We start from the raw sequence: 26,309 nt of genomic DNA on the forward strand, positions 1-26,309 counted from the left end.
CTTGTCATAGTGGCACACGAGTGGTGATCCATACAGCGCCGATACGAGCAGCACGCCACTCGAATCGTCCCATTCTGCGCCGGCGCTCGCTGCCACGGCCTGCCCCTTTGTCTGGAGCACCGTGCGCACCTGCCACCTAGGCCTCAATTGTAGTCTCTGACTTTGCATAACACGCTCCGCCGCGTAGTAGACATCAGCGTGATCGCGCGTGTCTCCGCTGTGGCTATACGACTGCACGACGACCCAGCTCGGCGCGCGCTGTGTGCCATGGCGCGCCATGCGCTCGAGCGCTGCGACAGACGGGTGGCCTGCTACGAGCACCGAGGCGCCGTGCAGCGGATCGTCCTTCGCCCAAGTCGTCCCAGGCGTCCGCGGCACGATCGCGATGTTGTCCGGGAGAAACGGCGTCGGAGCCCAACGCCACCGCCCGAGCAGACGACGCGATGTCCAGTCCGCGTGCCCTTGCGCATCGTGCACCCGCAGTGGGAAGATATAGGTGCCGAGGCGCACGGACGACGCCACGACCAGCGCACTTTCGTCGGGAGTCACGGCCACCCCATTCGCAAAGCTCATGAATCTCACCACAAAACGCGTACGTATTCCCTCGGCGTAACGCACAGCATCCTGGCGAGGCGTGCGCACGGCTTCATCAAATGCCACATGCGCGACCCACCCCAAGCCCAGGAAGGCGTCGACCTTGGTCAGCCATGGCGCGATCCACGGTTGGCGCACCACAGGGTGCAATGCGACGGCCAGTATACGCGGCATCTTGGTCGAAAGAGCCGCCACATACTGTGCGCGTGGCGGCGCACGCCGCGCGACGAGGTGCGAGTTGGTCACGAGCACAGCGTGCGGCGATACAGCGTATACGCTGTTGGCTGTATGCGTAGCGCGAGGATGCGCGAGCGAGCGCACGTACGTCGCATGGCATTCACCCTGATGGCATACAAGATCCAGCACCTCGATCGTCGTGAATGCAGCGCGTTGATTCACCACAAACAGGCGCGCGGCGCCAGGCGCCTGCTCGTACACGCCGAGACCGAGCGGATGAAAATCGTTCGTGGCCGGCCACTGCGCGATCGGCAGGCGCTGCGCGGTGGCATTTTTCTCCTGGTACGGCAGGATCCATAGGGCGCCTCGTGGCGTCGCATTGGTGAGCGGACCCAGGAACGTGTTCCACTCGATCCGCCCTGGATCGCACGATAAGATGGCGATACCGAGACTCGGGATACGCCGCGTGTCCTCGCACGCTATAGGCGCCTGGACCGTTTCTCCAGTCGCAGGATCGCGCACGTACCCATACGGGTCTGCGACAAAGGTGGGCGGCACGGGCGCGCACTGCGCATCGCCAGACACATAAAGGTCCGGGAGGCGTGCCACGGGCGCGGTCGTGAGCATGGGAAGCAGGACCTGCAAGTACGGAATAAGCAACATTGCATATGTTATTACCATCATGATCCACCCGCTAGTCTTCATATAGTTCTCCAGCCGCTGCCTAGTGCGCGGCCGCCCTGCCACCGGGGGCGCCATGGTGTCTGTGCGGGGCGTCACGCGCTGTCGGCCGATGGTGGAGGCCCCGAGCGGCGGGCTCTATTCTACCCCCCACGACATGTACGTGCGCCCGACTGACGTGTAGGAAGCTGTGTGCGTAGGTCGTGCTAACGCCAGTTGCCGTGTTGATCTTTGCGAACCAGCCGGGTCAGCAGGCCGTGCCGCTGCTGAGCGCCTGGGACCTGAACTCGTTCTCGTGGATGCAGCGGGGCACCGTGCAGGACATGATGGCGTTCATGGCCAAGACCGTGTCGGAGCGCACGCAGCCGACGCAGCGCCAGTCGATCCAGGAGAACACCTTTACGGCGCATGTGCATATGCGCCCTGCGGTCGACGGCGTGAGCGGCGTGCTCGTGTCGGACAGCGAGTACCCGGTGCGTGTGGCGTACTCGCTGCTGAACAAGCTGCTGGAGGAGTTTCTCATGAAGGTGCCCAAGTCGTCGTGGCAGGCGCAGGCTGCGCAGATTGCCGCGAGTGGCGCGATCCCGTCGAAGGGCGAGGGGATCGTGCGCACGAGCGAGTTCCCCTTTGCGCAGGACTACCTTGCGCGGTACCAGGACCCCCGCCAGGCCGATACGATCTTGCGCGTGCAACAGGAGCTGGACGATACCAAGATTGTGCTGGTACGTGCGCCACACTCACGCAGCACAACACCATCGACTCGGTCCTGCAGCGTGGCGAGGACCTCGACAAGCTCGTCGAGAAGAGCGGCTCCCTCAGCCAGCAGAGCAAGATGTTCTACAAGTCGGCTCGGAAGGTATGTAGTCCTCTACGACTGACCCCAGCAAAGTGCGTGCGATGGACGGCTGACCAGATTCGTGCTGTGGTATTATGTAGACGATCGGGGAAATACATCCACACGCGCTCGCGCGGACCTTGCCCTGCCCCCATGGCTGCCCCGGCGCCGGACGCCGATGCGCTCTTTGAGCAGTGCAGCGTGCGTGATATCGAGCAGTATGCCGTCAAGCTTGCGCATGCGGCAGAGGAAAAGCAGCGTGCCGTGCGCTCGCTCGTGGGCGATAGCTTCGACGACCTCCTCCTCGTGTCGCGCTCCGTCGTGGACATGCAGTCGCACCTCGGTGCTCTGCAGTCCACGCTCGATACCCTGCAGGATGCGGCGCGTCGTACGGGAGACAGGGCTGCGGAGCGCTCGGCCGCACGGTACGAGCCGCCGCCACCGGCGGTGCCACCGAGCCTCGGGCTCGCCGCGGCGCAGCAGCTCCTCCTCGATGCGCCACCGCTCCTGCGCGCGGCCCTGCGCACCGACGCCCTCGTCCAGGGGGCATGGGCGCTCACGTTCGGGCGCCGCGCATGGACGTTTCTAACCGAGTCGCAGGACGCCGAGGCCGTCGCCCTCGTCTCCGAGCCATGGTCGGATCTGCAAACGCTCGAGGTCGGCGTGCGCGCGCGGATCGACGCACAGCTGCAAGCCACGGCCGCGCGCACGTCCGGCGTCCTGGACGCTCTTCTCGCGTGGATGGTCCTGGATGCGCCCGCCGATCTCGCGCGAGCCATGGCCCATTGGCACACACAGCAGGCGCACGGTGCGGCGCTGCTGTGCACGGCCAGTGACCCTCTGGCGCAGCGACTCGAGCGACTCGTGACGCATGCGGCCATCTCGTGGCGGCATACGGAGCGCCTCTGGCGCGGCAGCGACGAGGGGCCCCTCGCTTCGGCGTGGCACACGCTCATGCGCACCGACACGAGCTTCTTTGACGTGGGCCGCCCGACCCGCGCGCTCCTCTCGCCGGCGCCCCTTACCGCGGTCTCGTTCTACGAGGCGATGCCCGAGGCCGTGCGCACCTATCCCGCCGCGCGCGCGAGTGCCTCCGTGGACGTCGACGCGTCGCTCGCTCAGCACATGGAGCGCCTCGGTGCTGCGTGGGACGCCTTGCCTGCGCAGCTCGCCACGATGCACGACCTCGATGCCTTGCTGGCGAGCCGTTCCGCCCTCGCGCGCGCCGCGGAACGTGCCGAGGCCCAGGCGCCTGGCGTGCGCGCCCTGCGCGAACGTATCGAGCGTATGCTGGACACGCGCCTCGATGCGCTCGTGCAGGCGACGCTTGCACGCGCCACGTCGTCGTTCGGGGAGGCGCTCATGGCCGTCTGGGACGACGAGCGGGCGCTGGGCGACAGCGGCGCGCGCGCCGTGCTCTGGGAGAGCGACGCGGACCGCGCCGCGCCACTGCAGCGCTGGCGGTCGGCTCGGCCGCCGTGCATGGCAGCGTGTGTGCACTTGATGGAGGAGCGCTTCTATGGCGCCGTCCATACGAGCGACGTGGCATCTGCGCCGCTGCAAGCCGCGTGCCTCGCCCTTGCCGAGTTCGTCGCGGACCTTGCGCCCGTGAGCGTGACGCAGCAGCAGGCCGTGCTGGAGGTCTGTGCGGCTCTGTATACAAGCCCGACGTTCCAGCGCATGGCGAGCCCCGCCTTTTACGAGTGTGTGCGGGCGGTGCATGTGCGCGTCGCCGAGGCGTGGGCGACCGCCCATGCGGCACGCATTGTGCAGCAGCGCCGCGCTCTCGAGCCGAGCCTCGTGCTGCTTGCGCGCGCCGCGTACGCGCTCGGGCCCAGTCCGCTGCCTGCGCCGCCGCTCCTGCCGTGCTTCGTCAAGGCATGGCCCGCGTCCGCGGCGGATCACGCGACCCTCGCGGCGCTCGCGGACGCCGCGGACGCGCCCGCCGACTGGTACCACCTGCGCACGGTACTCGCCCCATGGGCCTTGCACGCGCCCCCGCCGTCCGCGCGGCGTGAGGCGGCGGCGCGTCCCGGCCTCGCACGCATCGCGCCGCGTTTTGTAGTGTCGTAGCGCTGCCCGCTCCACTTGGCTTTCTTCCCACCACGGCCCGTATGGACGCAGATACGCCGCCGCCGGTCCCGGCGGCCGCCGTGCCAGACCTTGCCAGTGGCAAGCATGGCGCGTCGCCACTGCCTGCGACGGAAATCCTGCCGTCGACGGGTCTGGCGCCGGTGCCGGTGCCTGCGCCTGAATCGATCGAGGCGGCCGAGGCGGCTCCCCCGGCGCGCAAGCGCGCGCGAGGATCGACGCGGCGTGTGCCGTCGCGCACACTAGCGCCGCGGGTGCCGGCGGCGCCGGCGGCGCCGGGCGCAGCGGCCGCCACGGACCTCCAAGCGATGGGCGTCCCGGCGCTGCTGGACGACGAGGACCTCGACGCGCTGAACAACGACTTCTGTGATGCGTGCAGTGGCCGCGGCCGCTTCCTGTGCTGTGACGGGTGTCCCCGCAGCTTTCACTTTGCGTGTGTGTGTCCCCCGCTGGACGTCAACGAGATGCCGTTCCCGAACGGGACCCTTCTTCCCAGGCAGGAGGCGCCGCCGAAAGACGCGCGCGCGGCGCGGGCCCTTGCGGACGATAGCTGGTTCTGCCAAGTCTGCTTTGCCGAGCGCCAGCCGCCGGCGATGCCGCGCGGATGCGGTCCCTTTGGCATGCTGCTGCGCCAGCTCGCTACGGAGAACCCGCGGATGTTTGCGCTGCCTGCCGACCTGCGGAACTACTTCAAGGGCGTCGGCACGGCTCCCGATGGCGCCTACCTTGATACCACGGTCCAGCGACCGCTCAAGCTCAATCGGCAAGGATTCATGGAGGACCGCGATCCGTTCCTGCTGCGCGACAAGCAGGGCGAGCCGATCCTGTGTTTCTGCTGCGGGCAGAGTGCCTTGCCGCGCGAAGCCGTCACGGTGCGCGTCGGCGAGTCGATCGAGATGGCCGAGCGCCGCGCGATCGCTGCGGCGCATGCGGCAGGCAAGACACGCGCTTCCTGGGCTGACGCGCCCGGACGGCCCATGCTCAGCTGCGACTTTTGCACGCTGCACTGGCACCTCGACTGTGTGCAGCCGGCGCTCTCGTCGATGCCGCCAGCCACACGCCGGTGGCGCTGTCCCGCGCACAGCAGCCAGGGCCAACCTCGCATGCGCATTCCCCGTGCGCCGCAGGCTGTGCAGAGCGTGACGGTGCCGCCAGGCGCTCCGCTACCGCGCACCAAGGACGCACTCGTGGACGTCGTGCTGGACGCCCACGACCGCACCTTTGATGCCGAGACGGGCGCCGGGCACAGTCGTGCGCAGCCCTGGGAGGACGTCACGGTAGACACGGGCACGAAGCGCTTGCGGTTCCGGATCCCCGAGAAGACGATCCGCCTCGCGTTCTGGGCAGCGGCGCGGGACCGACGGCGCACGGCGCCTCGTGCGCTGCCGCGTGCGCCCCGCACACCGCCACTGGATATCCTCGCACAAGTCGCGCTGGGAGCGATACCGCCGCCGCCGGCCCCAGCACCGCTGCAGCCGGTGCCGACGCCGACGGGCGCCGCCCTTGCGGAGCATGCTGCGGCCCTCGACGCGTCGTGGGCGCCTAATGGCCAGCCATTTGCGCCGGCGGAGCGCACGTCCTACGCACGCAGCGAGGCGGAGCCACTCGTTCCAACACCGACCGATACGCTCGCTGCGCCGCGGCCGCCCGCCGAGGTCGAGAATCTGTACGTGTATCCCGCCGAGATTGCCGAGCTACGCGCGCTCAAACGGTGGGTGCAGCAGCACGGTGGCTGGGAACGCATGCGTGACTTGTATCAGACTAGCTAGCTTCCTCGTCGCTTGTAACAACCAGATCGACGCGTGTGGCACAGGAGGGATATAGGCCCTCGTCGTCGTCGGACGTGGGCACAGCCACTGCGGGGATCGGAGGGGCGCTAAGATGCGCGCGCCGCGGTGGGGCGAGACGTGCCGCATGCCGTTCGAGCTGCGCGAGCATGCGGCGAGCGCCCGCGTCCACCGGCTCAAGAGAGCTTGCACACTCGTGCGCGGCTGGACGAGCGCAGTAGCGGTCCAGCAGGTCGTCGCACGATGCGCGCGCTGCCACATGCATCGCGCGCGCTTCGCCTACGCTGCACGCGTCTGGGCGGATGCCTACGACGGCCTCGAGGCGCGCTACACGCGTAGGCGTCGTGTCATGGTGCACATAGCGCGCAAAGAGCGTCCGCTCCTGCGCCGCGGCCGCCTGGCGCTCGCGCTCCTCGCGCAGGACGTGGGCGGCAGCGCGCAGGAGACAATCCTTCGTGTCGTCTGCAGACAGGCCCCGCAAGCGCGCACACTCATCCAGGTGCATGCGTCGCTTCTTTGCGCTCTGACGTGGCGGGAAGTAGGCGCTGCATATACAGCACCGCTCGAGCGCACGCAGCGCCGCGTCCATCGACGGCGTCCTGGGCGCCGTGGTGGTGAGGATCACGTGAGAGGCGCGACGCGCGACGCGCGACGCCTGCCTAGGGACAGCATGGCGCAGGACCCGGCCGCCGTGCGTGACGATGCGGCCGTGCAAGAAGGCATTGCGCGTGCGCGCGCGCTCATTGATGTTCAAGCGCGTGAGGTCTCGGGCGTACAAGCGCTGAAAGATCGCATGCTGCACATGCACGACGACGGGGACGTGGCCGACGATCAGGAGCTGCAGCTGGACTGGGACTTGTATCGTGAGGTGCCTGCGACCATGGAGCAGGAAGAGGCGCTTCTATTAGACTATTTCCGCAAGCTCAAGTTCATCTACTTGGAGCTGGAGACAAAGCTGCGGTTCCTTGCGGACCTGCAGGACGACCCAGAGACGGGGCAGGAGCCGCAGATCTTGTCGACGGCCGACGTGACGCAGCGGGGTACGTGAGGTCGACTCACCGCAGAGCACGAATGCAAGCGTGTTAAGCAGCAGCTCGTCGAAGCCAAGACGCGTGTGCGTGACTTGCGCTCGGACATCGATCACATCGCCGATGCGATGGCGGAGCCGTGGGCGGCCGTAGAGCGCGGCACCACCGAGGCCCACACGCTGCTCTCGGAGATCACAGATATGGAGCTAGAGCTCGCCAAGATCAAGGCGGCCGAAGGCACACAGGGCGCGCTCACGACCGCCGAGCTGGAAGCCGTGTGTGATGAGCAAATTGTCACGATGCAGACGCTCGACGATGAGACGACACATACAGTGCATGAGATGGAGCAGGCCAAGCGCGATCTGAACGAGGCGCTGCGCGTGCTGGAGCGGCTCAAGTCGGAGCGTTCATCCGCGGAGAAGCACGCCAACGAGGCGAAGCTCGGAATGGGCCGGGACAGTGGGCGAGACTGGGAGCTGGAGCGGCTCTGTACCAAGCACGCCACGATGCTGGAGACGCTGCAGGCGGCGCTGGGCATCACGCGCCTCGCAGCGCCAACGGCGCGCGAGCTGCACATTACGCTGGCTGTGCCGGCCGAGCAGGGTGGGCAGCGCACGCTGCAGCTGCAGTTCGATGAGCCGGGCGGCGCTCTGGTCGACGTGCAGCTTCTCGATGCGGAGCAGGCGCCGGTCGCCATGAGCGAGGGTCTGCAGCGCTACTGCCGCGAGGCGATCCATACGAATCATGCCGCGGCGCTCGTGCAAGCGGTCTGGTGTACCTACGTAGCGTAACTACAGCAGCATGGTCGGCAGGTCCTCCAGGTACTGCTTGAGCTTGACCAGGAACGTCACTGCCTCGCGGCCGTCCAGGAGACGGTGGTCGTATGTCAAAGCCACGACCATGATGGGGCGGATCTGGATCTGGCCGTTAACGACGTACGGCTTCTGCTTCACGGCGTGCATGCCGAGGATCGCAGAGCCGGGCAGGTTCAGGATGGGCGTACCGAAGAGCGAGCCAAACACACCGCCGTTCGAGATAGTGAACGTGCTGCCGGTCATGTCCTCGAGCGTCAGCTTGTTGTCGCGCGCCTTGATACCGAGATCCGAAATGGCCTTCTCGATCTCGAGAATGCTCAGCGACTCGGCGTTGCGCACCACAGGCGTCACAAGACCCTTCTCCGTGCTCACAGCGACACCAATGTCGACATAGTCGTGGTAGACGATGGTGTCGCCGAGCCCCTCGCCCTCAATGCTGGCGTTCGCAGCGGGGATCTCCTTCATGGCCATGGCACAGGCCTTAGCGAAGGGGCCCATGAAACCAAGCTTGATGCCGGTCTCCTTGAGCAGGCGATCCTTGTTGCGCTTGCGGAACTCCATCAGCGCCGTCATGTCAATCTCGTTGAAGGTTGTCAGCGACGCCGCGGTGTTCTGTGACTCCTTCAGACGCTCCGCAATGCGCTTGCGCATGCGGTTCATCTTCACGCGCGACTCGGTGCGCGCGCCGGCCTTGGGCGCGGGCTCCTCGGCCTTGGGCGCAGACTTGTCCTTGGCCGGCGCTGGCTTCTTCTCCTCCTTCTTCTCCTTCGGCGCGGGCTTGTCCTCCTTCTTCTCAGACTCTTTCGGCTCCGCCTTTTCCTTCGGCTCCTCCTTCTTCTCTTCCTTCGGCTCCTCCTTCTCCTCCTCCTTGGGCTCTTCCTTCGCATCGCCCGACGGCTTCTCACCGGGCTCGATAAAGAACAGCTTCTTGCCCACCTCGACCGTGTCCTCGGCTTCGGCGTACACCTCCTTGATAACACCGGCCTCGGGCGAATTGACAGAGACGTCGATCTTGTCCGTCTCAATCACCGCAACCTCCTCATTCTCTTCCACATACTCGCCCACCTTTTTGTGCCACTCCTTCAGGGTGCCCTCCGTGATCGATTCGGCCATTTCGGGGACCTTGATCTCACCCAGACGGAGGGGCGTCATCGAAAAGGCACGACGAGCAGCAAAAGAAATTGCAGGGGTGTACATCGGCACACTCCGTGCAAGAGCACGCGCCGACATCATAGCGGCGATGGGCATCATGGTCGTTAGAGAGATTCTCACGGGCCATGCCGGCTAGTGGCAACGGGCTACTGGCCGAATTCCGTCACGTGCCGTAATCCCCCGCTACGCCTTCTCGCCTGTCTCGATGAGTGAGACGGCGCGTCCCCGCACAGCGCCGGCGTGGAAGACGCTGGGCGTCGGCGGCGCTGCTGGACTCACATCCTGTGTGCTCCTGCAGCCCATGGATCTCCTAAAGACCCGCATGCAACAGGAACGCCTGCCAACTGCCACAACTGCCACGGCCACGCAGCGGCTCGTGCGCGCCTTCCAGTCAGTTGTGCACGATAACGGGTACCGCGGCCTGTGGCGCGGCACAGTACCCACTATCGCTCGTAATGTACCAGGTGTGGCCGCGTACTTCTATACACTCAACGAACTACGCTGGCTCGTGGCCAAGTGGCAGGTGCCCGGGCTTTCCACGCCTGATACATCCACCCGCACACAACGCTCATCCACACTCGCACGGCTGTCCAATACCGGGAACATCGTCACTGGTGCATTGGCACGCGTTACAATTGGCCTCCTGCTCAACCCTATTTCCATTGTGAAAGCCCGCTACGAGTCGAGTCACTATTCTAAGGACGCATACCCCACACTCTGGGCCTCCCTACGCAGTCTATACCGCGACGGCGGCGCTCGAGGCTTTTTCCGCGGCTTTTCTGCGACTGCCCTGCGTGACGCACCCTATGCAGGTCTTTATCTTGCATTCTACGAGCAGCAGAAGCACTGGCTGGGCTACTGGGCCAACGGCGAGTCGGGCGCTTGGTGGGTTGTTAGTGCCAGCGGCTTGGGTGCGGGCATCCTGGCCACCGTGTTCACACACCCGTTTGACATTGTCAAAACTCGCATGCAGACCACGCCGCGCGCGCTGCTGCGTGAGTCATCCGTGTCGTCCCCATCCAGCGTGGTCGCAACGGCGAGGCACATCCTTCAGTCCGATGGTGCCCGTGCCTTCGCAGATGGACTAGGATTGCGGTGCGCAAGAAAAGCTGCTAGCAGTATGATTGGGTGGTCTATATTTGAACTGGGACATCGTTGGGTGTCCTAGCCGAAAGACGCTTCTATCGATGCATGGATGATGAGCTTGCACTGCTCGTGGGTCGGCTTATGGGCTCGGAGTTCTTCTCGTTCTGCAAGCCCAGCGAGCTGGACCCATGCGTGTTCAGGATTGCAGAAAGTGTGCGTGACATGACATTGCCTTTCTGGGGGGGCAGCACATCCGGTATGGCGTCGCGGGGCTCTAGCGCCAGGCTGCGCTGGTACATGCGCTCCATTGCTGTTGAATAGTTGTCGGGGGTATAGGTGCTGCCCTGTGCCAGAATCAGCTGTAGGAAGTTTTGCATTTCAGGAATGGGTTCAATGGGGTATGCACGCTGGAAACGATTCACGGTGTGGTAGATATTCGAGAGCATTTGGCATCGCACAAAGTTGATAAGTGGCTCTGGGCACGACGGGAAAGTACGCATAACGGTGTTGCCGCTGCAGCAGAATGTGATATCTGTCAATATGAGGCCCAGAAACGGCACAGTCGGTCCCTGCCTTGTGCGCAAATGCATGCGATACGTCCGGAAGTTGCGCGAGGTATCAAAGATCTTGCAGAGATTGTCTAGCTTGGCCTTCTTTCGGGCGGACACGCCCGCCCATGTGTTCTTGAGGCGACCAATGATGGACAAGTTGAGACCGCTAAGTAGGGACATGACTAGGTTGTAGTTGCCGAGCTCTAGGGCCTCGAGTGCCAAGACAATAAAGAAGCGCAGCTTCTGTGAGCGCCGCTTTAGATCGGGCTCTCGCAAGATACATTCGCCCAACCAATTAGTGAGTTGGGTCGACAAGAGGCTCATTTCCTTTACATGGGTGCACTTCGAATGGTATTTTGTATCTTTGTAGTCATCACGTCGATTAATGAGTTCGTGGATGGTGATTTGATTGAACAAGGTGCTCTCCCGGTACGTGATTTGCCGTGCCAGTTCGCCGGGGTCGAACTCGAGCACATCAATATCCCAGAGCACCTTGCTTTGTCGCAAGATAGTAAGCAGGCGCTGAGATATCATACGAGACATTTTTTTGCCTTCAGATATGGGCAGAGAGAGACGGGGCTGCGGATCGCTCGGAAACTCCTCGTCATGCTGGTGGAGTCGCCAGTTACATACAGAGGAGAGCGACTCCGTCGACCATTGCATCGTCTTGCAGACAGGCAACTGTGCAAATTCCAATAAATCTGGCAGTACCACATAGTCCACAGGAGCATACCAGTACTGCGACACCCATGTATATAACAACCGACAAAGACACTGGCGCCCAGCCACTGATGCAGACTTGTGAAACTGGTCCAGAACCAGAGCCAAAAGATCTTGAGGCGTACAAAATGATCGAAAATTTTGGAGAAACACGGAAGCGTCAGTAGAACAGCACATAGAGTCTTTGCACAGGCTGCTTAAAAGACCGATTATATCGCCCCCTAGCACGCGTCCGCCCTCACTGCGAGCAAGGATTCCGTCGCCATACGGCTCCACGACCGTGCGAACAGACGGGGATACCCAGGCACCGGTCGGCTCTACCCTCACCGGTGATGGCTGGAGTTCCCGTTGGTTCTGCACATAGTTGTGTAGCCCTTCAGGATTCGGTAAACGTAACATGGGCTTGGACGGCAACTCTGCCAAAGTCGCAGAAGCGACACGTCTCCCGTTACCCTGCGCACTGGCCTGCAGCGAGCGAGAGAAGACGCGGTTTCCAGGCGAAAATAATGTCATAGGACGCCAAATTTGAACCACTGTAGTAGCAGGGGCAATATCGAGAACAGAAAACATAGCCTCAAGGCACATGTTAGCAGCTTTAATCATTGACGACGCCAGTTGCATCAGTGTGCTGCGATAGTCATTGGGTGATCCTTGTATTTGTATATCATTGCTGACGCTGAGATTTTGGATACTGGCAAACTGTGCCAAAAGCTTATCAAGACTTTTCTGTGCCTCTTTGAGATGCCCGAAGGCATCAGGTGGTGCCCATATAGCTTGAGACAGAGCGCTGATGCTGTGCACCAGTGCCGATAGGTTATGCCCTGGGACCAGGCATTCATGTGAAACGTCCACAAGATTTTGGAAAGCAGAAGCCAGCACCACATTCTCAAAGATATGTAGCTGGCCTACAAACGCAGCCAGTTTGCTCAGTAGCATGTCGTGGGTTGTCGTACAATGCGACCTTGCTTCTTCCACACCCATGGGCATTAAGCCAGGTAGTACACGCACTTCCATTCTGTTAAGCTGCGCAGATATAGAATTTGTGAAAGTGTAGGTGGATGGGTCTTTGGTAGGTGATCCCAGGCTCTCTGGTTGCACAGTAGAAGGTGGGGAGTCGAGGTCTGATGATGTCGCGACAGGATCAACGTCTCTGCCCTTCGTTTCCTCCACGTTTTCGGGCATGGATGTATCCGACGTGTTCTTTAGGCGCGCCCTCCAAGTATCCAAACTAACCACATACGAAGCTGGGACCCAGCCCCTAGCATGTGAGCTTTGCACATCACACCATCCTGTCGAATCATACTTGTATACCCGAAGCTGCTGTCCATATTTTATGGGAAGGCACGACGGTGAGATGCTACCATCAAAGTCTTCGATGGCCATCACGATGCGGCTCGGTTTGGACTTACTCTGCCATATCTCATCCAGCAAAATAAGGCCACTTGAATGACGCCTTCGTAGTCTCTCTAGATTTTCTGGTCTTCTTTCTAGAACCGCCGTGTCGTCCATGACCTTCCTGGTCGCCATGGAGAGGTCCCGTACAGGTTTGACCTGCAAACCGTGGAGCAATAAGGTCCTAGCGCTGAAAAGCCAGTAACAAGAAGTGAGATCGATCGTGCGTCTAGCAAATCACAAAATGCAAAATTCACCTAGAGCTACCAAATAGGATGTATGCATTGTGAAATTTGTCGCTCGCACAGAAATCGGACTATCGGCATCCTATGAGTCCACAAGAAGGCTTACCTAAGTAGACAGATTGATGACAGGTATGTGCGCGGTTAGCGAAAACTTTGGGGCTGTTGTCGCGAGGCCCTACGGCGGAGATTCTAGATAACCCAGACTGCGCAGCCACGCCTGCAGGTCCACAGGGTCCCGAATAGATTGCTGGACAAATGGATGTTGCCGTAAATCCATAGGAGTGGGCCGAAGCTGGGGGTCCTTGCATAGGCACTGGTTCACAAAGTCCACCATGCTGGGCGGGAAATGTGCGTCTGCATTGAGTTGCGGAGGAGGCTCGAACACAATGTGTTGAAGGAGCTCAAGAATACTCAACGACCGAACTTCCTTAGCAGGTGGTGCAGCGCGGGTCGTGGCGTCCGGATCATCCTGATAATCGAGCGCGAAGGGGAAGCATCCGTGAGCAAGCTCGATCATCGTAATACCCAGGGACCACACGTCAGACTTGATGGAATACTGGGCTCCCTGGATTCGTTCAGGCTGTGGTTGTCAGTGGGGGTCACGTACGCTCATATAGGTGCTCGTTCCCACGAAGGTATCGGCAATGCTGTTGATGAGTTCGCCCGATACACCAAAGTCGCAGAGCTTGATCTGGCAGCGGCGATTCACCAGAATGTTACTGGGTTTGACATCTCGGTGGATAATCCGAAATGATTCATAGAGGTACGACAGGCCATGAATGACTGTGACCACAATTTTGCCGCACACAGCCACATCGATGGGACCATGTTTGGAGTAGATAGAGTCCAAGGAGCCAACGTCCATGTACTCCATGCACATGTAAATATTCACGTCACTGAGATAGGCGCCGTAGAATCCAACAATATATTCTGAGTGACACTCGTGCAGGATTTGTAGCTCACGCAAAATCTGCTTCCGAGTCTCTGGCTTCGTGTCGATGAAGACAACCTTCTTCGCCATAAGAATACCCGTGGGCTTATGTTTCACTTTTGTAACAGTGCCTCCGTTACCAGCACCGAGGTCTGAGAGAAATTCCAGGTTGTTGTTACTCAAGTCCAGTTGAGTCCGTTCTATTGCGTTGGTGAGGTCCAGCCCGCCCATACGCTTTTCAATGTCATCTGATGCAAAAACATCGGGTGATTGTAGACTGGGCGGCTGCGATCCAGACCTACTGCTGGAAACGAGCGATGACATGCCCTTGCGTGGCATCGATCCAGAGCGACCCGCGCTGCGATCATCACTGCGCACATAGCGCGCAAATGGCGCAACTCGCTCTTCTATTGGGGGTGTCTCCGGAAGAGACGTATCATTCAGTAAGAGACCCTTGAAATTCCGGGTCCTCCGTCCTAGGGGCATAGTGGCTGGAGTTGGCGCCTTACGCGGCCCTACGACGGGTGGATAACAATGACCGACGTGGATGCAGGGTGTCAGAGTATTAGTCATCTACAGGCGCCCCGTGCGCGCAGCTCGCCAAATGTGCCAAGGTAGCAGCCAGCTGCGCTGTGCCACGGTTGCATCATACGGATTGAAGTCGGACGCCTCCAGCCGTTGGAGGACCAAGCGTGTTTGCACCTGTGGTTAGTTCACATCTACCACATACCCCTAGCAAGAGAGGAGCAACAGCCGCGGGGGGCACACGCCCGCCAAACGTGTCTTGAATGAGGGCGCGCACAGTGATAAGGTAATCGTTCGCACGCGTCGCTGTCTGGAAAACGGCGTCGCTGAGGCCGCGTGCATGAATACCGTGCCGGAACACGTCTTCCTGGACGACACGCTGCTCCATTAGGTACTCCAGTGGCAGTGGTAGTGTCGGTGTGCGAGGGGTCCCATGGGCTTGCGGAGCGTACTTAGAGCCCGGCAGGCCAGGAGCCCCGCCTCCTCCGGTTCGAGGGCGTGGGGCGGGGTGGGTGTGGTGCGGAAGCGATGCAACAAGGATGCAGAGGCCCATCGCCTTCCCCAGGTGCGAAAAGAGTTCATCTACCCGTGGGTCGGAGAGACCCTGTAGGTTGAGTAGCAGATAGAGCATGCGCGAAGAGGTCGATTCAGCATACTGCTCCAAATCGGCCAACGTAGGCGGAGAAAGAGGGTCAGCTAGATCAGCCTCGCGTGCATCTATGATGCGCAGAAAGTGGTCCTTCACGAGAGAGCCGTGCTGGGCCACGACCGGGTCAAAGATGGCATCACGAAGACCTAGCGTGATCGGATGCTTGGGTGGTCGTTTCTGTGATGTGAGCGCCAGCAACGTACATCATAGACACCCTCAATGGCATCTCTCCACCACTGCATGCGTATGCGCCCCACGAGCTCGTTGCTCAGCGTGTCTTTGAGCGACGCAAGCTCAATATAAAACGCTCGTAGGGCGAAAAAATGGGGCTGCAGGCGCCGTGGGTAGGCGATGTGCGTTAGGTAGGCAGCATAGTCACGCTCGCGCACCATCTTTGCGAGGTGATGGGAGGTATCTGTCTGAGTGCTGAGCTGCCGAAGCCCCCGGGTGGGTGTACGCCACACCATGGCCGATAGCCGTCCAACAGACGTCATTCAGGCAGAGCGAAAATAGGGCACAAATGCACTCTCGAGCCTCCACTCGTCGATCGCTCCGCTCCGTGTAGGACATGTCGTCGCCCGTGCACGAAGAGGCGACCGGGAAAGCGGAGCCCTCGAGCACACCACATGACGAAGCAGAAGCGCCCTCGGATAGTGAAGTGCCACTCAGCGCGAATAGCGCGTCTCCAAGGCGTCCTGCTCCTGCCTTTACGCATACTTCATTCGTGCGTGCTACATCGTCGGATGCCTGGTTCCTGTCCAACTCACACCGGCGCAATTTTGCGTCGCGCAAGTTAGGGCGTGATATATTTCGGATATCAAGCTCCAAGCGCATATCCCAGCGCCTCGGCGCGCTGGATGTCTCGGTGCTACCCCATATCGCGCATCTTGCCGCCGAGTCGTCCGGGCCGCCTCTGCATCCTGCTCGCACGGCTCATTCGAAGCAGATGCTCGCATTCCAGCTGCGCGAAGATCGCCTGGATGGAATGCTGGCACAGCTGCTTGGCGGCTTCCATATTATGCTATATGGCGTGGGCGATCGCATGCCGGTGATGCGCGCCCTTGTTGAACGCGGTGCGCAGCGCCACAGCGGTGCGGCCGTCATTGTACAGGGTGCGTCTGTGCGTGGTGTGCAGGTGGATCGAATCCTCGACTCGATTGAACAGGCGATCGGTCTCGGCGACTCGGATGCGCAAGACGCACTGCACCAGCTCGTGCGTCCGTCTCGCGTGATGCAGCGTGTGCAGCGCATAACCCGCTATCTGAGTGAGCCCAGCGAGTCTGCGGCACGTCCGCGGCATGTATTTCTTGGGTTCCTTGCCTTTGATCAAGCAATCTTCCACACGCTGCGGCTCCAAGCGCTGGTTCATGCGCTGGCTCGGTCTTCCTGCATTCATCTGGTCGCGAGTGTGTCGCATGTGAATGCGGGCCTTTTACTGGATGGGCCGGCAGGCTCGTTTGGCTGGGGCGTGGCAGGGCATGCGCCGCCCACAGACCTGGCGTCAGAGCCGGGGGGGCGCTCTTTGAGGGCGCCCTGGCTGTGGTACAATGCGACCACATTTGTGCCACCGGTCGCTGAGCTGGTCCAAGCGCGCAGCACAACATCGGGTATGCCTGTGCTGGCGGGTCTGGCTGTCATGAAGCTGCCTGCTGCAGTGGACTTGGCTGGTGGCCGCGGTCGTGCAGCGCCGAATGCGTCCGCGGCTGTGGCGATGGCGCAGCCCATCTCTGAGACATCGGCGGTTCAGGTGCTGAGCACTATTACCGCGCGCGCACGCAGTCTCTTTGCGCAGTTGGCGGCCCTGCAGCTGATGGCCGTGGATAATGAGGAGACGATCCCACGTACGCCGTATGCCTCGCTGGTCCGCGAAGCGCTACGGGAGTTTGTGGCCTCTTCGGACGAGGGTGTGCGACAGCTTCTCGGGGAGATGGTTGATCATGGTCTGGTCATTGTATCGCGTGGCCAGACGACGGTTACGAATAGCCACGCGATAGCCGTGGGCGATGAGTTATCGATTCCCCTGCCTGTACCGATGCTGGAGCAGGTTCTAGCGCAGATAGCCTAGCATGTTCAAAGGACGCCTTACTCTATGGGACATATAGGGAGAGGCCAAGCTTTAGGCACAGACCCAGCTCGGGGATGCTACTTGCGGGTCCACCACTCGTGCAGGCGCTCCCAGAACGAGTCGGTCGACGTGCGCCACAGACCGAGCTTGGACAGCTCGCCTGAGACCCTTGCTTGAATCGTGTGCCAGTGTGAGGAGCCGAACAGCTCCGTCGTCCACTTAGTCTCTCCCTTTCTTAAAAAAACAGATAGGTGATGGCGAACACGGCCACGGCAATGGCTGCGACAATGTGCACCGGCACGCCCGAGCTGGCCTTCTGGGTCGCCGTGCGGATGCCCGCGCCGTTGTTCTCGAGCTGGGCACGCAGGCGCGCGTTCTCCGCCTCCAGGTCTTGAGGCGACACGGCGCGGTTCGCCAGCGACGAGCTCGGAGCAGCAATCGATGACGAGACACCCGAAGAGACGGGCAGCGAGCTAGTGCTCGTGTACGGGAGAGACACAGGCGCTGGCTGGCTCGAAGCGCTCGGAGACATGTTGCTCAGCGACGCGATCGAGATCGGCGGCTGCGCGCTGCCGCTGCCGCTTGACGGCGACGCCATGTAGCCCGCGCCCGCGCCCGCACCGAATGCACCCGCGCCCACAGCGCCTGCGCCGACCGACGACAGGTCCTCATTCTCTTCGGGCAGCGGCTCGCTGTTCGCAGGCAGGTACACGCAGCGGAGCTTGTGCTCAGAGATCGCCTCCTTCTCGCCCTCCTGCATGGCCCAGAACTCGGTCATCGGCAGCGTCTCCTTGTCCGCCGGGATGATGGCGCTCTGGATGAGGAACTTGTCGCGGCACTTGGTGTTCAGCGGAGGCTCCTCCTTGAGGGGCTGCAGCAGCACCTGCACCTCGACGCGCTCGCCCGGCTCCACGCGGCCCGAGTTGGGGCGCACGCAGTACTGCTTCGGGGCCGTCGTCTTGACCTTGAAGGCAACAGGCTGCGAATTCGAGTTAGACACAAAGATCGAGCGCTTTACCACCTGCGTAAGCGGGCGGGGAAAGCCGAGCTGAGCACTGGGACTGATTTCGACAGACATGTTCGCCGTGCTCAAAGAGACGGAGCAAACGGTGGATGTTAGCCCGCCGTAGGTGCCCCTAAGCTGGCTCGGCCGGACGTGCCTCGCTAGACGCGGAGGTCCCACCAATCATACACGTGCGCGCGTGTTGGTCCACGTGAGTCTGCCCCACGCTCCATGGACTCCACACCGAGCGACCATGGAGGCCGGTCGCTTGATGCAGCTGGTGGGCGTGAAGCCGACGAACGACCCTTGGGTATGGGAGGGCGTATCGTCGCCGCTAGGTATGGGAAATGTGCGCCCTATCGCCTACGGCGGCTTCGCAATTGCCACAGCCGTCGTCGCTGCCGGCGCGACGCTGCCCCAGAACGCGCACCTTGTGCCGTACTCGCTAGTCGGCCACTTTCTAGGCCCCGCCTCGCTGCAGAGCCCATTTGTGTGTGAGGTAAAGTCGATTCGGAATACGCGCCAGTTTGCGACGCGGTTCGTGCTCGTGAAGCAGCGCGGTAAGGACGGGACGCTGCGCTCTGTCCTCTCCCTGACGCTTGATATGATCGCTTCGCCCCAGTCGACGGCCGAGAAGCTGCAGCAGCACCAACAAAATCACACGGATCCTGCCTCTGTGGCATCGGTGGTGCGGTACCAGCCCCGCACGCCTTGGCACATCGACGCACCCGACCGTCTTCTTCCTGTGGAGCAGCATCTGGCGCAGCGCGTTGCCGCGGGCGAGCTTGACGAGTCCGTGGTAGCAATACAGAAGAGGTTTATGGGTCTATGGTTTGAGCTTTTTGAGATGCGTGTAGTGCCGAGCAGCATGATGGACCAGAATATGATCGGCCTTATGGATGTGCGAACGTCGCAGGATGAGCTGCCGCTCCAGGACCGCCGCGCGTTCGACTGGATGCACATTCGGACGCCGCTCCCGCCTACCGATGGATCCAGGGGGCCTGCTGTATGCGAAAAACTCGGCATGCACGCGATCGCGCCCGTCGTGGCGCATCTGGCGACCCTGGCCTTCGCGATGGACGGCGCCATTGCGTTTGCGCCGCTGTCTTTTGTGAAGCGGAGCTTGTTCGATGCACAAGTCGCATCTACGCTCGAGTTTGCATTGCGCTTCCACACCGACGTGCTGGACGTGAATCAGTGGCTGCTGCGCGAGATCATCCCGGTGAACGGAGGATGGCAGCGCCACTATGGCGAGGCACGCGTCTTTGACCAAGCTGGCCACCACATCGCTACGTGCACGCAGCAGTGCGTGATGCGTCCCTCGGACCCTGACACCGTGGCCGATATGCAGGCGCTCAAGCCGTACGTGCCCGCCCCCAAGCTGTAAATAGTAGCACGACTATGTACCTGTCTACTCCTGGTCCTTGGCGCTAGGCTTTTCCTCGTCGTCCTCTGACGACTTGGCCTTACGCGAGTAGTACTCCTTGATGATCTTCGGGCTAATACGGTTGAGCATCTCCTTCGGCATGATCCGCAGGAGCGACCAGCCGAGGTCGAGGGAGTCAAAGATGGTGCGCGTCTCGTAAGCGCCCTGCGTGACAAACTCCTTTTCGAAGCGCTCCATAAACTCGAGCGTCAGCTTGTCTTCGTTGCTCAGCGCCTCTTCACCCACGACGGCCTTCATCGAGGCGGCGTCACGGCCCGTAGCGTACGCGGCATACATCTGGTTCGACACATCGCCGTGGTCTGCACGCGTGTGCTTGGCGCCAATCGCACTCTTCATCAGACGCGAGAGCGACGGAAGCACGTTGATCGGCGGGTACACCTGGCGGTTGTGCAGGTGCCGGTCGACATAGATCTGGCCCTCAGTGATGTAGCCTGTCAAGTCAGGAATCGGGTGCGTCATATCGTCGTTCGGCATGGTGAGAATCGGGATCTGCGTAATCGAACCGTTGCGGCCCGCGACTCGTCCGGCCCGCTCGTAGATCGTGGACAAGTCTGTGTACATGTAGCCGGGGTAGCCGCGGCGACCGGGCACTTCCTCACGGGCCGCCGACACCTCACGCAGCGCGTCGGCGTACGACGTCATATCGGTCAGCACGACGAGGACGTGCTTCTCGAGCTGGTACGCAAAGTACTCGGCTGTCGTCAGTGCCAGCCGAGGCGTGATGATTCGCTCAATGGTGGGGTCGTTGGCCAGGTTCAGGAACAGCGTGACACGGTCAAGCGAGCCGTTCTCCTCAAAGTCTTGCTTGAAGAAACGCGCTGTCTCCATATTCACACCCATGGCGGCGAACACAATGCTGAAGTTATCTTCGTGGTCATCGTGCACACCCTTGCCTGGCTTCTTGACGAGACCAGCCTGTCGGCAGATCTGCGCCGCAATTTCGTTGTGCGGCAGACCGGAGGCCGAGAAGATCGGGATCTTTTGGCCACGCGCAATCGAGTTCATCGTGTCGATCGTCGAGATACCCGTCTGGATCATCTCCTCGGGGTACGCCCGCGAGAAGGGGTTGATCGGCGAGCCGTTGATATCGAGATAGTCCTCGGCAAACACACGGGGGCCGTTGTCGACGGGCTTTCCGGAGCCGTTGAAGACACGTCCCAGCATGTCTTCGGAGACAGGCAGCTTCATCGACGACTTGGTCAGCTCAATATGCGTCTCCTTCACGTCGATGCCCGACGTGCCTTCGAACACCTGCACAATAGCCTTGTTGCCCGACACCTCCAGCACCTGACCACCACGGCGCGAGCCATCCGGGAGCGTCAGCGACACGATCTCATTGTACGACGGGAACTTGACATTCTCCAGCACGACGAGCGGGCTGGACGTTAGTGGCGTGCACATACCCATTGATTGCCGACACCGTCCGGTAATCAAGGCGCGGATCGATGCTCAGGTCTTTCACACTAGCCGTCAGCACTATCAACGCACGCTGCTTTGGCATTGAGCTCGAACAGCTCCCGATCGGACAATCGTGCCTCCGTCATCGTCTCGAACGGTCACGACCAAGTACGGGGAACAGAAGCCGAGGCGCAGGCGGCCCGTTCCGTGCGCATGTGCGGCGTTAGGTCAGAAATATTTGCGCATGTACAACACTTCTCCACCTCCGCTCGGCGGCACGACCGTCGAGGTGCAGGCCATGCCGGGCGGCGTCCGCTTGGCGTGGGCGTGGGCGCGGGCGCCAGCGCGGTGTGCGTGGGCGCATGTTCGTGCGATTCAAACACACGAATTCGACTGGGCGAATGACGAGGCGCGCCGGAACTGGCTCGACGCGTTCCGCTCGCGCCCCCTAGAAGCGCGTACGTGGTCCTAGCTCACCGCAGGCGAGGTGCACATCGTGTATGCCCGGAGCTCGGGGCCTGGCGGACAGAATGTGAACAAGCGTACGTGCTGGGGTCCTAACCGCAGTTCATACCAAGGTGCATGCACGGCTGGATCTGGGGCCGCGCACGCCGCGGCCGCTTCCAGCGGGCCTTGTCAAAGCGCTGGCGAAGCAGTCGGTATGTGTTGTCGCTGACAGCAGCCTATGTACATTCAAGCGACGCATTCACTCCAGGTAGCGAGCGAGCGGCATCGGTCACAGGCGCAAAACGTGCAAGACGCCCTGTCCAAGGTATGTTCAACAGCTACTGATGCGCAGCTACATGCAGAGATCCTGCGGTTGGGCAGCGCGGGACTGCGTGGCGCCACATCCCCTGAGCAGCAGGAGCGGGTGGCCCAGCTCGCGAAGCGCGAGCGCGAGCACGTACGCCGCGCGAAGCAGATGCGGAGTCTGACCAAGCGTGGCCGGCGCGAGAAGCCATAGAGTACGCTAGGAGCTTGCCAGCCGCTTTTCGCGCAGGGCGCGGGCAACGCGCTCGCGCAGACTGCGTCCGAAATCGCCGAGATGTGTGTCTTTGGTCCGCGCGAGGTACTGATCGAGTCCGCCGTGCTTTTCAATGGAACGCATCGCCGAAGTGGCGACGCGCGTGCGCACCCACTCCTGGAGCGTCTCGCTCCAGAGTGCCTTGCGCTGGATATTAGGCACCCAGCGCCGACCCGTCTTGTGTCGGGAGTTCGGGATGCTGTTGCCGTACTGCAGGATGCGGCCATCGTACAAACCACGCTGAGCACGCTTGAAGGTGCGTCCGGCGTGCGCGGCGACGACATCCGTCGGCCGCGATGCCTGCGACGAGCGAGCATCTGTTTTTCCGCTGCGACCTGCGCCGGAGCCGCGCGCACCGCGGTAGGTCGTGCGTGACCAACGCACCAGCGAGGCCAACATGGGGAGAGCCAGTGGGCGCAGCGCGGCGCGGCGGCGGTCTTCGTTCATGCACGTGACATACATTTTTCGAGCCGCGGCGTTCGCTCCTCCCTGCATCATGGTACGTGCTGAGGCCGCTGACTGACGCCAGCTCCGACGGCAGGCGCGTGAGAGGCGCGAATATGTCTATAAGAAGGCGCTCGAGTCAAAACAACGACAGATCTACGAGCGCAAGCAAAAGATCCGCGAAGCGCTTGCAAGTGGCAAGCCGCTGCCGCCCGAGCTGCGCGGACCAGAGGCGCAGGAGCTGGCCAAGAACCTGACGCTGGATGCCGCGCAGGCCGAGCCGGGGACGTCGATTGACGACGAATACTCGCGCGCGGGGCAGTACGACCCGCGCGTGCTGATCACGACGTCGCGCAGCCCGTCGTCGCGACTGTCGCAGTTTGCCAAGGAGCTGCGTCTCGTGTTCCCCAACTCGACGCGGCTAAACCGTGGTGTCTATACGATGAACGAGCTTGCGGCGGCCGCGCGCGCAAACGGCATTACGGACATGATCGTTGTCCACGAGCACCGTGGCGTGCCGGACGCGATGGTCGTGTCGCACTTCCCTCATGGTCCGACCGTCATGTTCACGCTGCACAATGTGACACTGCGCCACGAGGTCGCGAGTCACAGCAACAGCACGGTGAGCGAGCAATACCCCCACCTGATCTTCGATGGCTTCGGCGGCAAGCTAGGCGAGCGCGTAAAGAGTGCGCTCCGGTTCCTCTTCCCCGTGCCCAAGGACGATGCTCGGCGTGTCATGACGTTTGCGAACAAGAACGACTTTATTAGTTTCCGCCACCATGTGTTCGTCGCTACGCACCGCGACGTGCATCTCGCGGAGGTTGGCCCACGCTTCGACATGCGCCCGTACGAAATCCGTCAAGGCACGCTCGAGCAGGAGCAGGCGGATGTTGAGTGGGTGCTGCGTCCGTATATGAACACGGCGCGGAAGCGCAGCCAGCTGGCCGGTAGCTCTGGGTAGTTGTAATTGTTGTGGAGGCTGCTGGTCGCCGCGCTGCCACTTGGCGGATGGGGCGTGGGCCGCGGGAGCACGACGACCTGCGCAGCCTGGCGGCGCACCACCGGTTTCTGCGCGATGCTGCGGACGATGAGGCTAGTCCAGGTGCTGAGGCGGCGCGCCGGCTGTACGACTCGCTGTACAAAGAGGTGCGTGGCGTCCTCTCACGCAGTTTGCGATTGCGAACCTAAAGCACTACCGCACGCGCGGGATTGCGCTGCGCTGGCGTACAGAGGCGGAAGTGCTCGAAGGCATTGGGCAGTATACGTGCGCGAACCAGCGGTGTGTGTGGCACCGCGCGGACGATCCGCCGCGCCTCGCCACGCTCGAGGTGCCGTTCCGGTACGAGGAGCGTGTGCGGGGCACGCTCACTGCGCGTGAGGCGCTCGTCAAGGTCGTCCTGTGTGATGCGTGTGCGGCCAAGCTACATGCGTCGCGGCCTTTTCGGACATCGCGTCCTAGTGGGCGACCGCTACAGGAGGCACCGAGTGGATCGCGGTGGTGATCGAGTGCGCGACGGGCACCTGGCGGGGCGACGTATGGTGTTCCTTCCAGCGGCGCGCCTCGACCAGGCTCGTCTGGGCGAGCTTCGCGACGCGTGTGGGGTCCACGCCCATCGACTGGAGGAACTGGATGCCCTCGGCGAACTCGGTCTGCTTGCGTGTTTCACTCCAGTCGAGTTCCTCGCCCATGATATCGATGATGCGGGGCAGCGCCTCGATCGTCGCCTCCGTGTTGAGGAACGACATGCGCGAGCGGCGCGCAATGAAGTCGGCGACCTTGACGGCGTACTCGCAGCGCGTCGCGTAGCGGACCTCCGCCTCGACATACGGCAGCTGCGAGTCAAGACGCACGCCGTGCACCGGGTAGCGCATGCCGGTCCGCTGCATGATCGAGCACACACTCCATGCGCGGTCGCCGTACGAGTCGGACAGGTGCATCGCGACGTCCGTGTCGAGGCCGTACTCCTGCAGCAGGCGCACGTACATCGTGCGCGACCACGAGTGGCTGCCGATCAGGCGCACCTGCGTGGTGCAGCAGTCGTGCAGGGGCTTCAGCTGGAACGCCTCGATCGCCTTGTCGACCGTCTGCTCGGCCATCTCGCGGTACGTCGTCCACTTGCCGCCCGAGATGGTGAGGAGGCCGCTGTCGCTCACATGGATCATGTGGTTGCGCACCAGGCTCTGCGTGTCGCGCGCCGTCGGGTCCTTGACGAGCGGGCGCAGACCACTCCAGGCGCTCATCACGTCCGAGCGCTTCACCGTCACGTCGGTGTTCAGGTAGTTGCGCACCTCGTCCAGGATCCACTGGATCTCCTGCTCGCCCGGCAGGGGATGCGCCTCGACCTTGGCGGCCACATCCGTGGTGCCGGCGATCGTCGAGCCCTGCCACGGCAGGAAGAAGATCACACGGCCGTCGCTCGTCGCGGGGTCGAGCAGGCCCATACCGCGGGGGCTAAAGTAGCCAGGGAACGTAATGTGCACACCCGACGACGGCGCCACAATGTCGCCACACGACGGGTCGTCCATCTTGCGGATCGAGTCGCAGAACGGACCCGTGGCATTGATGACGCCCTTCGCCTTGATGTGGAACTCCTCGCCCGTGAGGCAGTCGCGCACCTGCGCACCCGTGATCTTGGACGCTGCGTCCTTCTTCAGCGAGGTCACCTCCATGTGGTTCGCAGCCACGGCGCCGTGCTGGATGGCCGTCAGCACCAGCGCCACATTCATGCGCGTGTCGTTCTGCTGGCCGTCGTAGTACACGACGCCTCCAGCGAGGTTGTGCGCGCGGAGCATCGGGAACACCTCCAGCGCCTTGTTGCGGCCCACAATGTATGAGCTGCCCATGTTCTGCGAGCCGGCAATCAAGTCGTACAGCTTCGTACCCGCGTAGTAGTACGGGATCAGCCACCACGAGTACGCCGGGATCATGATCGGCAGCGGGCTCGACAGGTACGGCGCGATGTGCAGGAACGTCTTGCGTTCATGCAGCGCCTCCTTGACCATCTTGTACTGCTCATAGTCCAGCTGCATCACCGCCTTCTGCAAGTAGCGCACACCACCGTGCACCAGCTTGGTCGACTTCGACGAGGTGCCCGCGCCGTAGTCGTCGCGCTCCACGAGCGCGACCTTGAGGCCACGCGTCGCGGCATCCACCGCGACACCCGCACCGGTCGCACCACCGCCGATCACCAGCAGGTCAAAGCCCTCGTCCTCGTCGCGCAACTGCTCCGCATACGCGTGCTCCACTTCCGGGATGGGACTGTGGCCCACCGCCTGGTGCGTCGGCTGCAGCAGCGACTTGCGCTGCTCCAGGCTCCCGTCGGCGCGCAGACCCACACCCGACGACTTCTTCAGGGCGTCGATCATCTGCGCACGCGTAGGCGGCGACCAGAACTGCGCCGGGCTCACGTCATGAGGCAGGGCATACTCGTCGGCGTCGCTCCGGCGCGTCAGCGCGTACACAGTACCCGCGCTCAGCGCTGCGACCGTCGCAATGACAGCTGTGCGACGACGCGGTGACAGCCCCGGTCCAGGAGTGGCTTTTTGCGCAAAGCTGCGAACGTACGTGCGGAACATGCCTCGTGGAGTGAAACGATCGGCGAGGCGTGCCCGTCGGGGGCCGCAGCACCCGGGCGCAATGGGCCAATGGGCGGCCTCCCTGGGCCG

At 62.3% G+C, this 26,309-nt stretch overlaps 15 protein-coding genes across 15 annotated transcripts; 7 read left to right on the plus strand and 8 right to left on the minus strand.

The window, feature by feature from the left end:
* Positions 1-4: 4 nt before the first annotated feature.
* MSY001_2851 (uncharacterized protein) lies at positions 5-1,530 on the minus strand (the record flags this gene model as incomplete). Its single annotated transcript, XM_018884722.1, has 2 exons — positions 5-136; positions 238-1,530. 2 exons carry the CDS (start codon positions 1,528-1,530, stop codon positions 5-7), a joined length of 1,425 nt encoding a protein of 474 aa, XP_018741353.1.
* Positions 1,529-2,361, plus strand: MSY001_2852 (uncharacterized protein; the record flags this gene model as incomplete). Its single annotated transcript, XM_018884723.1, has 5 exons — positions 1,529-1,611; positions 1,637-1,644; positions 1,669-2,174; positions 2,198-2,295; positions 2,337-2,361. 5 exons carry the CDS (start codon positions 1,529-1,531, stop codon positions 2,359-2,361), a joined length of 720 nt encoding a protein of 239 aa, XP_018741354.1.
* A 2,040-nt stretch (positions 2,362-4,401) lies between these two features.
* Positions 4,402-6,147, plus strand: MSY001_2853 (uncharacterized protein; the record flags this gene model as incomplete). Its single annotated transcript, XM_018884724.1, has 1 exon — positions 4,402-6,147. The coding sequence occupies one exon, from the start codon at positions 4,402-4,404 to the stop codon at positions 6,145-6,147; it is 1,746 nt and encodes a 581-aa protein (XP_018741355.1).
* Positions 6,148-6,835: 688 nt separating this feature from the next.
* MSY001_2854 (uncharacterized protein) lies at positions 6,836-7,984 on the plus strand (the record flags this gene model as incomplete). The annotated part of the gene is made up of 2 exons (XM_018884725.1): positions 6,836-7,205; positions 7,230-7,984. 2 exons carry the CDS (start codon positions 6,836-6,838, stop codon positions 7,982-7,984), a joined length of 1,125 nt encoding a protein of 374 aa, XP_018741356.1.
* Positions 7,985-9,259, minus strand: MSY001_2855 (uncharacterized protein; the record flags this gene model as incomplete). Its single annotated transcript, XM_018884726.1, has 1 exon — positions 7,985-9,259. One exon carries the CDS (start codon positions 9,257-9,259, stop codon positions 7,985-7,987), a length of 1,275 nt encoding a protein of 424 aa, XP_018741357.1.
* A 106-nt stretch (positions 9,260-9,365) lies between these two features.
* Positions 9,366-10,328, plus strand: MSY001_2856 (uncharacterized protein; the record flags this gene model as incomplete). The annotated part of the gene is made up of 1 exon (XM_018884727.1): positions 9,366-10,328. The coding sequence occupies one exon, from the start codon at positions 9,366-9,368 to the stop codon at positions 10,326-10,328; it is 963 nt and encodes a 320-aa protein (XP_018741358.1).
* A 3,001-nt stretch (positions 10,329-13,329) lies between these two features.
* MKK1 (MAPKK-like protein) lies at positions 13,330-14,316 on the minus strand (the record flags this gene model as incomplete). Its single annotated transcript, XM_018884728.1, has 2 exons — positions 13,330-13,734; positions 13,762-14,316. 2 exons carry the CDS (start codon positions 14,314-14,316, stop codon positions 13,330-13,332), a joined length of 960 nt encoding a protein of 319 aa, XP_018741359.1.
* A 342-nt stretch (positions 14,317-14,658) lies between these two features.
* On the minus strand, positions 14,659-15,726 carry MSY001_2858 (uncharacterized protein; the record flags this gene model as incomplete). The annotated part of the gene is made up of 3 exons (XM_018884729.1): positions 14,659-14,787; positions 14,816-15,436; positions 15,463-15,726. The coding sequence occupies 3 exons, from the start codon at positions 15,724-15,726 to the stop codon at positions 14,659-14,661; spliced, it is 1,014 nt and encodes a 337-aa protein (XP_018741360.1).
* A 159-nt stretch (positions 15,727-15,885) lies between these two features.
* Positions 15,886-17,324, plus strand: MSY001_2859 (uncharacterized protein; the record flags this gene model as incomplete). Its single annotated transcript, XM_018884730.1, is given in 2 exon segments — positions 15,886-15,917; positions 15,929-17,324. 2 exon segments carry the CDS (start codon positions 15,886-15,888, stop codon positions 17,322-17,324), a joined length of 1,428 nt encoding a protein of 475 aa, XP_018741361.1.
* Positions 17,325-17,559: 235 nt separating this feature from the next.
* Positions 17,560-18,402, minus strand: MSY001_2860 (uncharacterized protein; the record flags this gene model as incomplete). Its single annotated transcript, XM_018884732.1, has 1 exon — positions 17,560-18,402. One exon carries the CDS (start codon positions 18,400-18,402, stop codon positions 17,560-17,562), a length of 843 nt encoding a protein of 280 aa, XP_018741362.1.
* Positions 18,403-18,580: 178 nt separating this feature from the next.
* Positions 18,581-19,714, plus strand: MSY001_2861 (uncharacterized protein; the record flags this gene model as incomplete). The annotated part of the gene is made up of 1 exon (XM_018884733.1): positions 18,581-19,714. One exon carries the CDS (start codon positions 18,581-18,583, stop codon positions 19,712-19,714), a length of 1,134 nt encoding a protein of 377 aa, XP_018741363.1.
* A 24-nt stretch (positions 19,715-19,738) lies between these two features.
* MSY001_2862 (uncharacterized protein) lies at positions 19,739-21,275 on the minus strand (the record flags this gene model as incomplete). The annotated part of the gene is made up of 2 exons (XM_018884734.1): positions 19,739-21,152; positions 21,178-21,275. The coding sequence occupies 2 exons, from the start codon at positions 21,273-21,275 to the stop codon at positions 19,739-19,741; spliced, it is 1,512 nt and encodes a 503-aa protein (XP_018741364.1).
* An 867-nt stretch (positions 21,276-22,142) lies between these two features.
* On the minus strand, positions 22,143-22,643 carry MSY001_2863 (uncharacterized protein; the record flags this gene model as incomplete). The annotated part of the gene is made up of 1 exon (XM_018884735.1): positions 22,143-22,643. One exon carries the CDS (start codon positions 22,641-22,643, stop codon positions 22,143-22,145), a length of 501 nt encoding a protein of 166 aa, XP_018741365.1.
* Positions 22,642-23,604, plus strand: MSY001_2864 (uncharacterized protein; the record flags this gene model as incomplete). The annotated part of the gene is made up of 2 exons (XM_018884736.1): positions 22,642-22,647; positions 22,726-23,604. The coding sequence occupies 2 exons, from the start codon at positions 22,642-22,644 to the stop codon at positions 23,602-23,604; spliced, it is 885 nt and encodes a 294-aa protein (XP_018741366.1).
* Positions 23,605-24,098: 494 nt separating this feature from the next.
* Positions 24,099-26,219, minus strand: MSY001_2865 (uncharacterized protein; the record flags this gene model as incomplete). The annotated part of the gene is given in 2 exon segments (XM_018884737.1): positions 24,099-26,196; positions 26,209-26,219. 2 exon segments carry the CDS (start codon positions 26,217-26,219, stop codon positions 24,099-24,101), a joined length of 2,109 nt encoding a protein of 702 aa, XP_018741367.1.
* Positions 26,220-26,309: the final 90 nt, after the last annotated feature.

Source organism: Malassezia sympodialis, genomic scaffold, assembly GCF_000349305.1.
Source record: "Malassezia sympodialis ATCC 42132 genomic scaffold, msy_sf_15, whole genome shotgun sequence".
NCBI classification, from domain to species: domain Eukaryota; kingdom Fungi; phylum Basidiomycota; class Malasseziomycetes; order Malasseziales; family Malasseziaceae; genus Malassezia; species Malassezia sympodialis.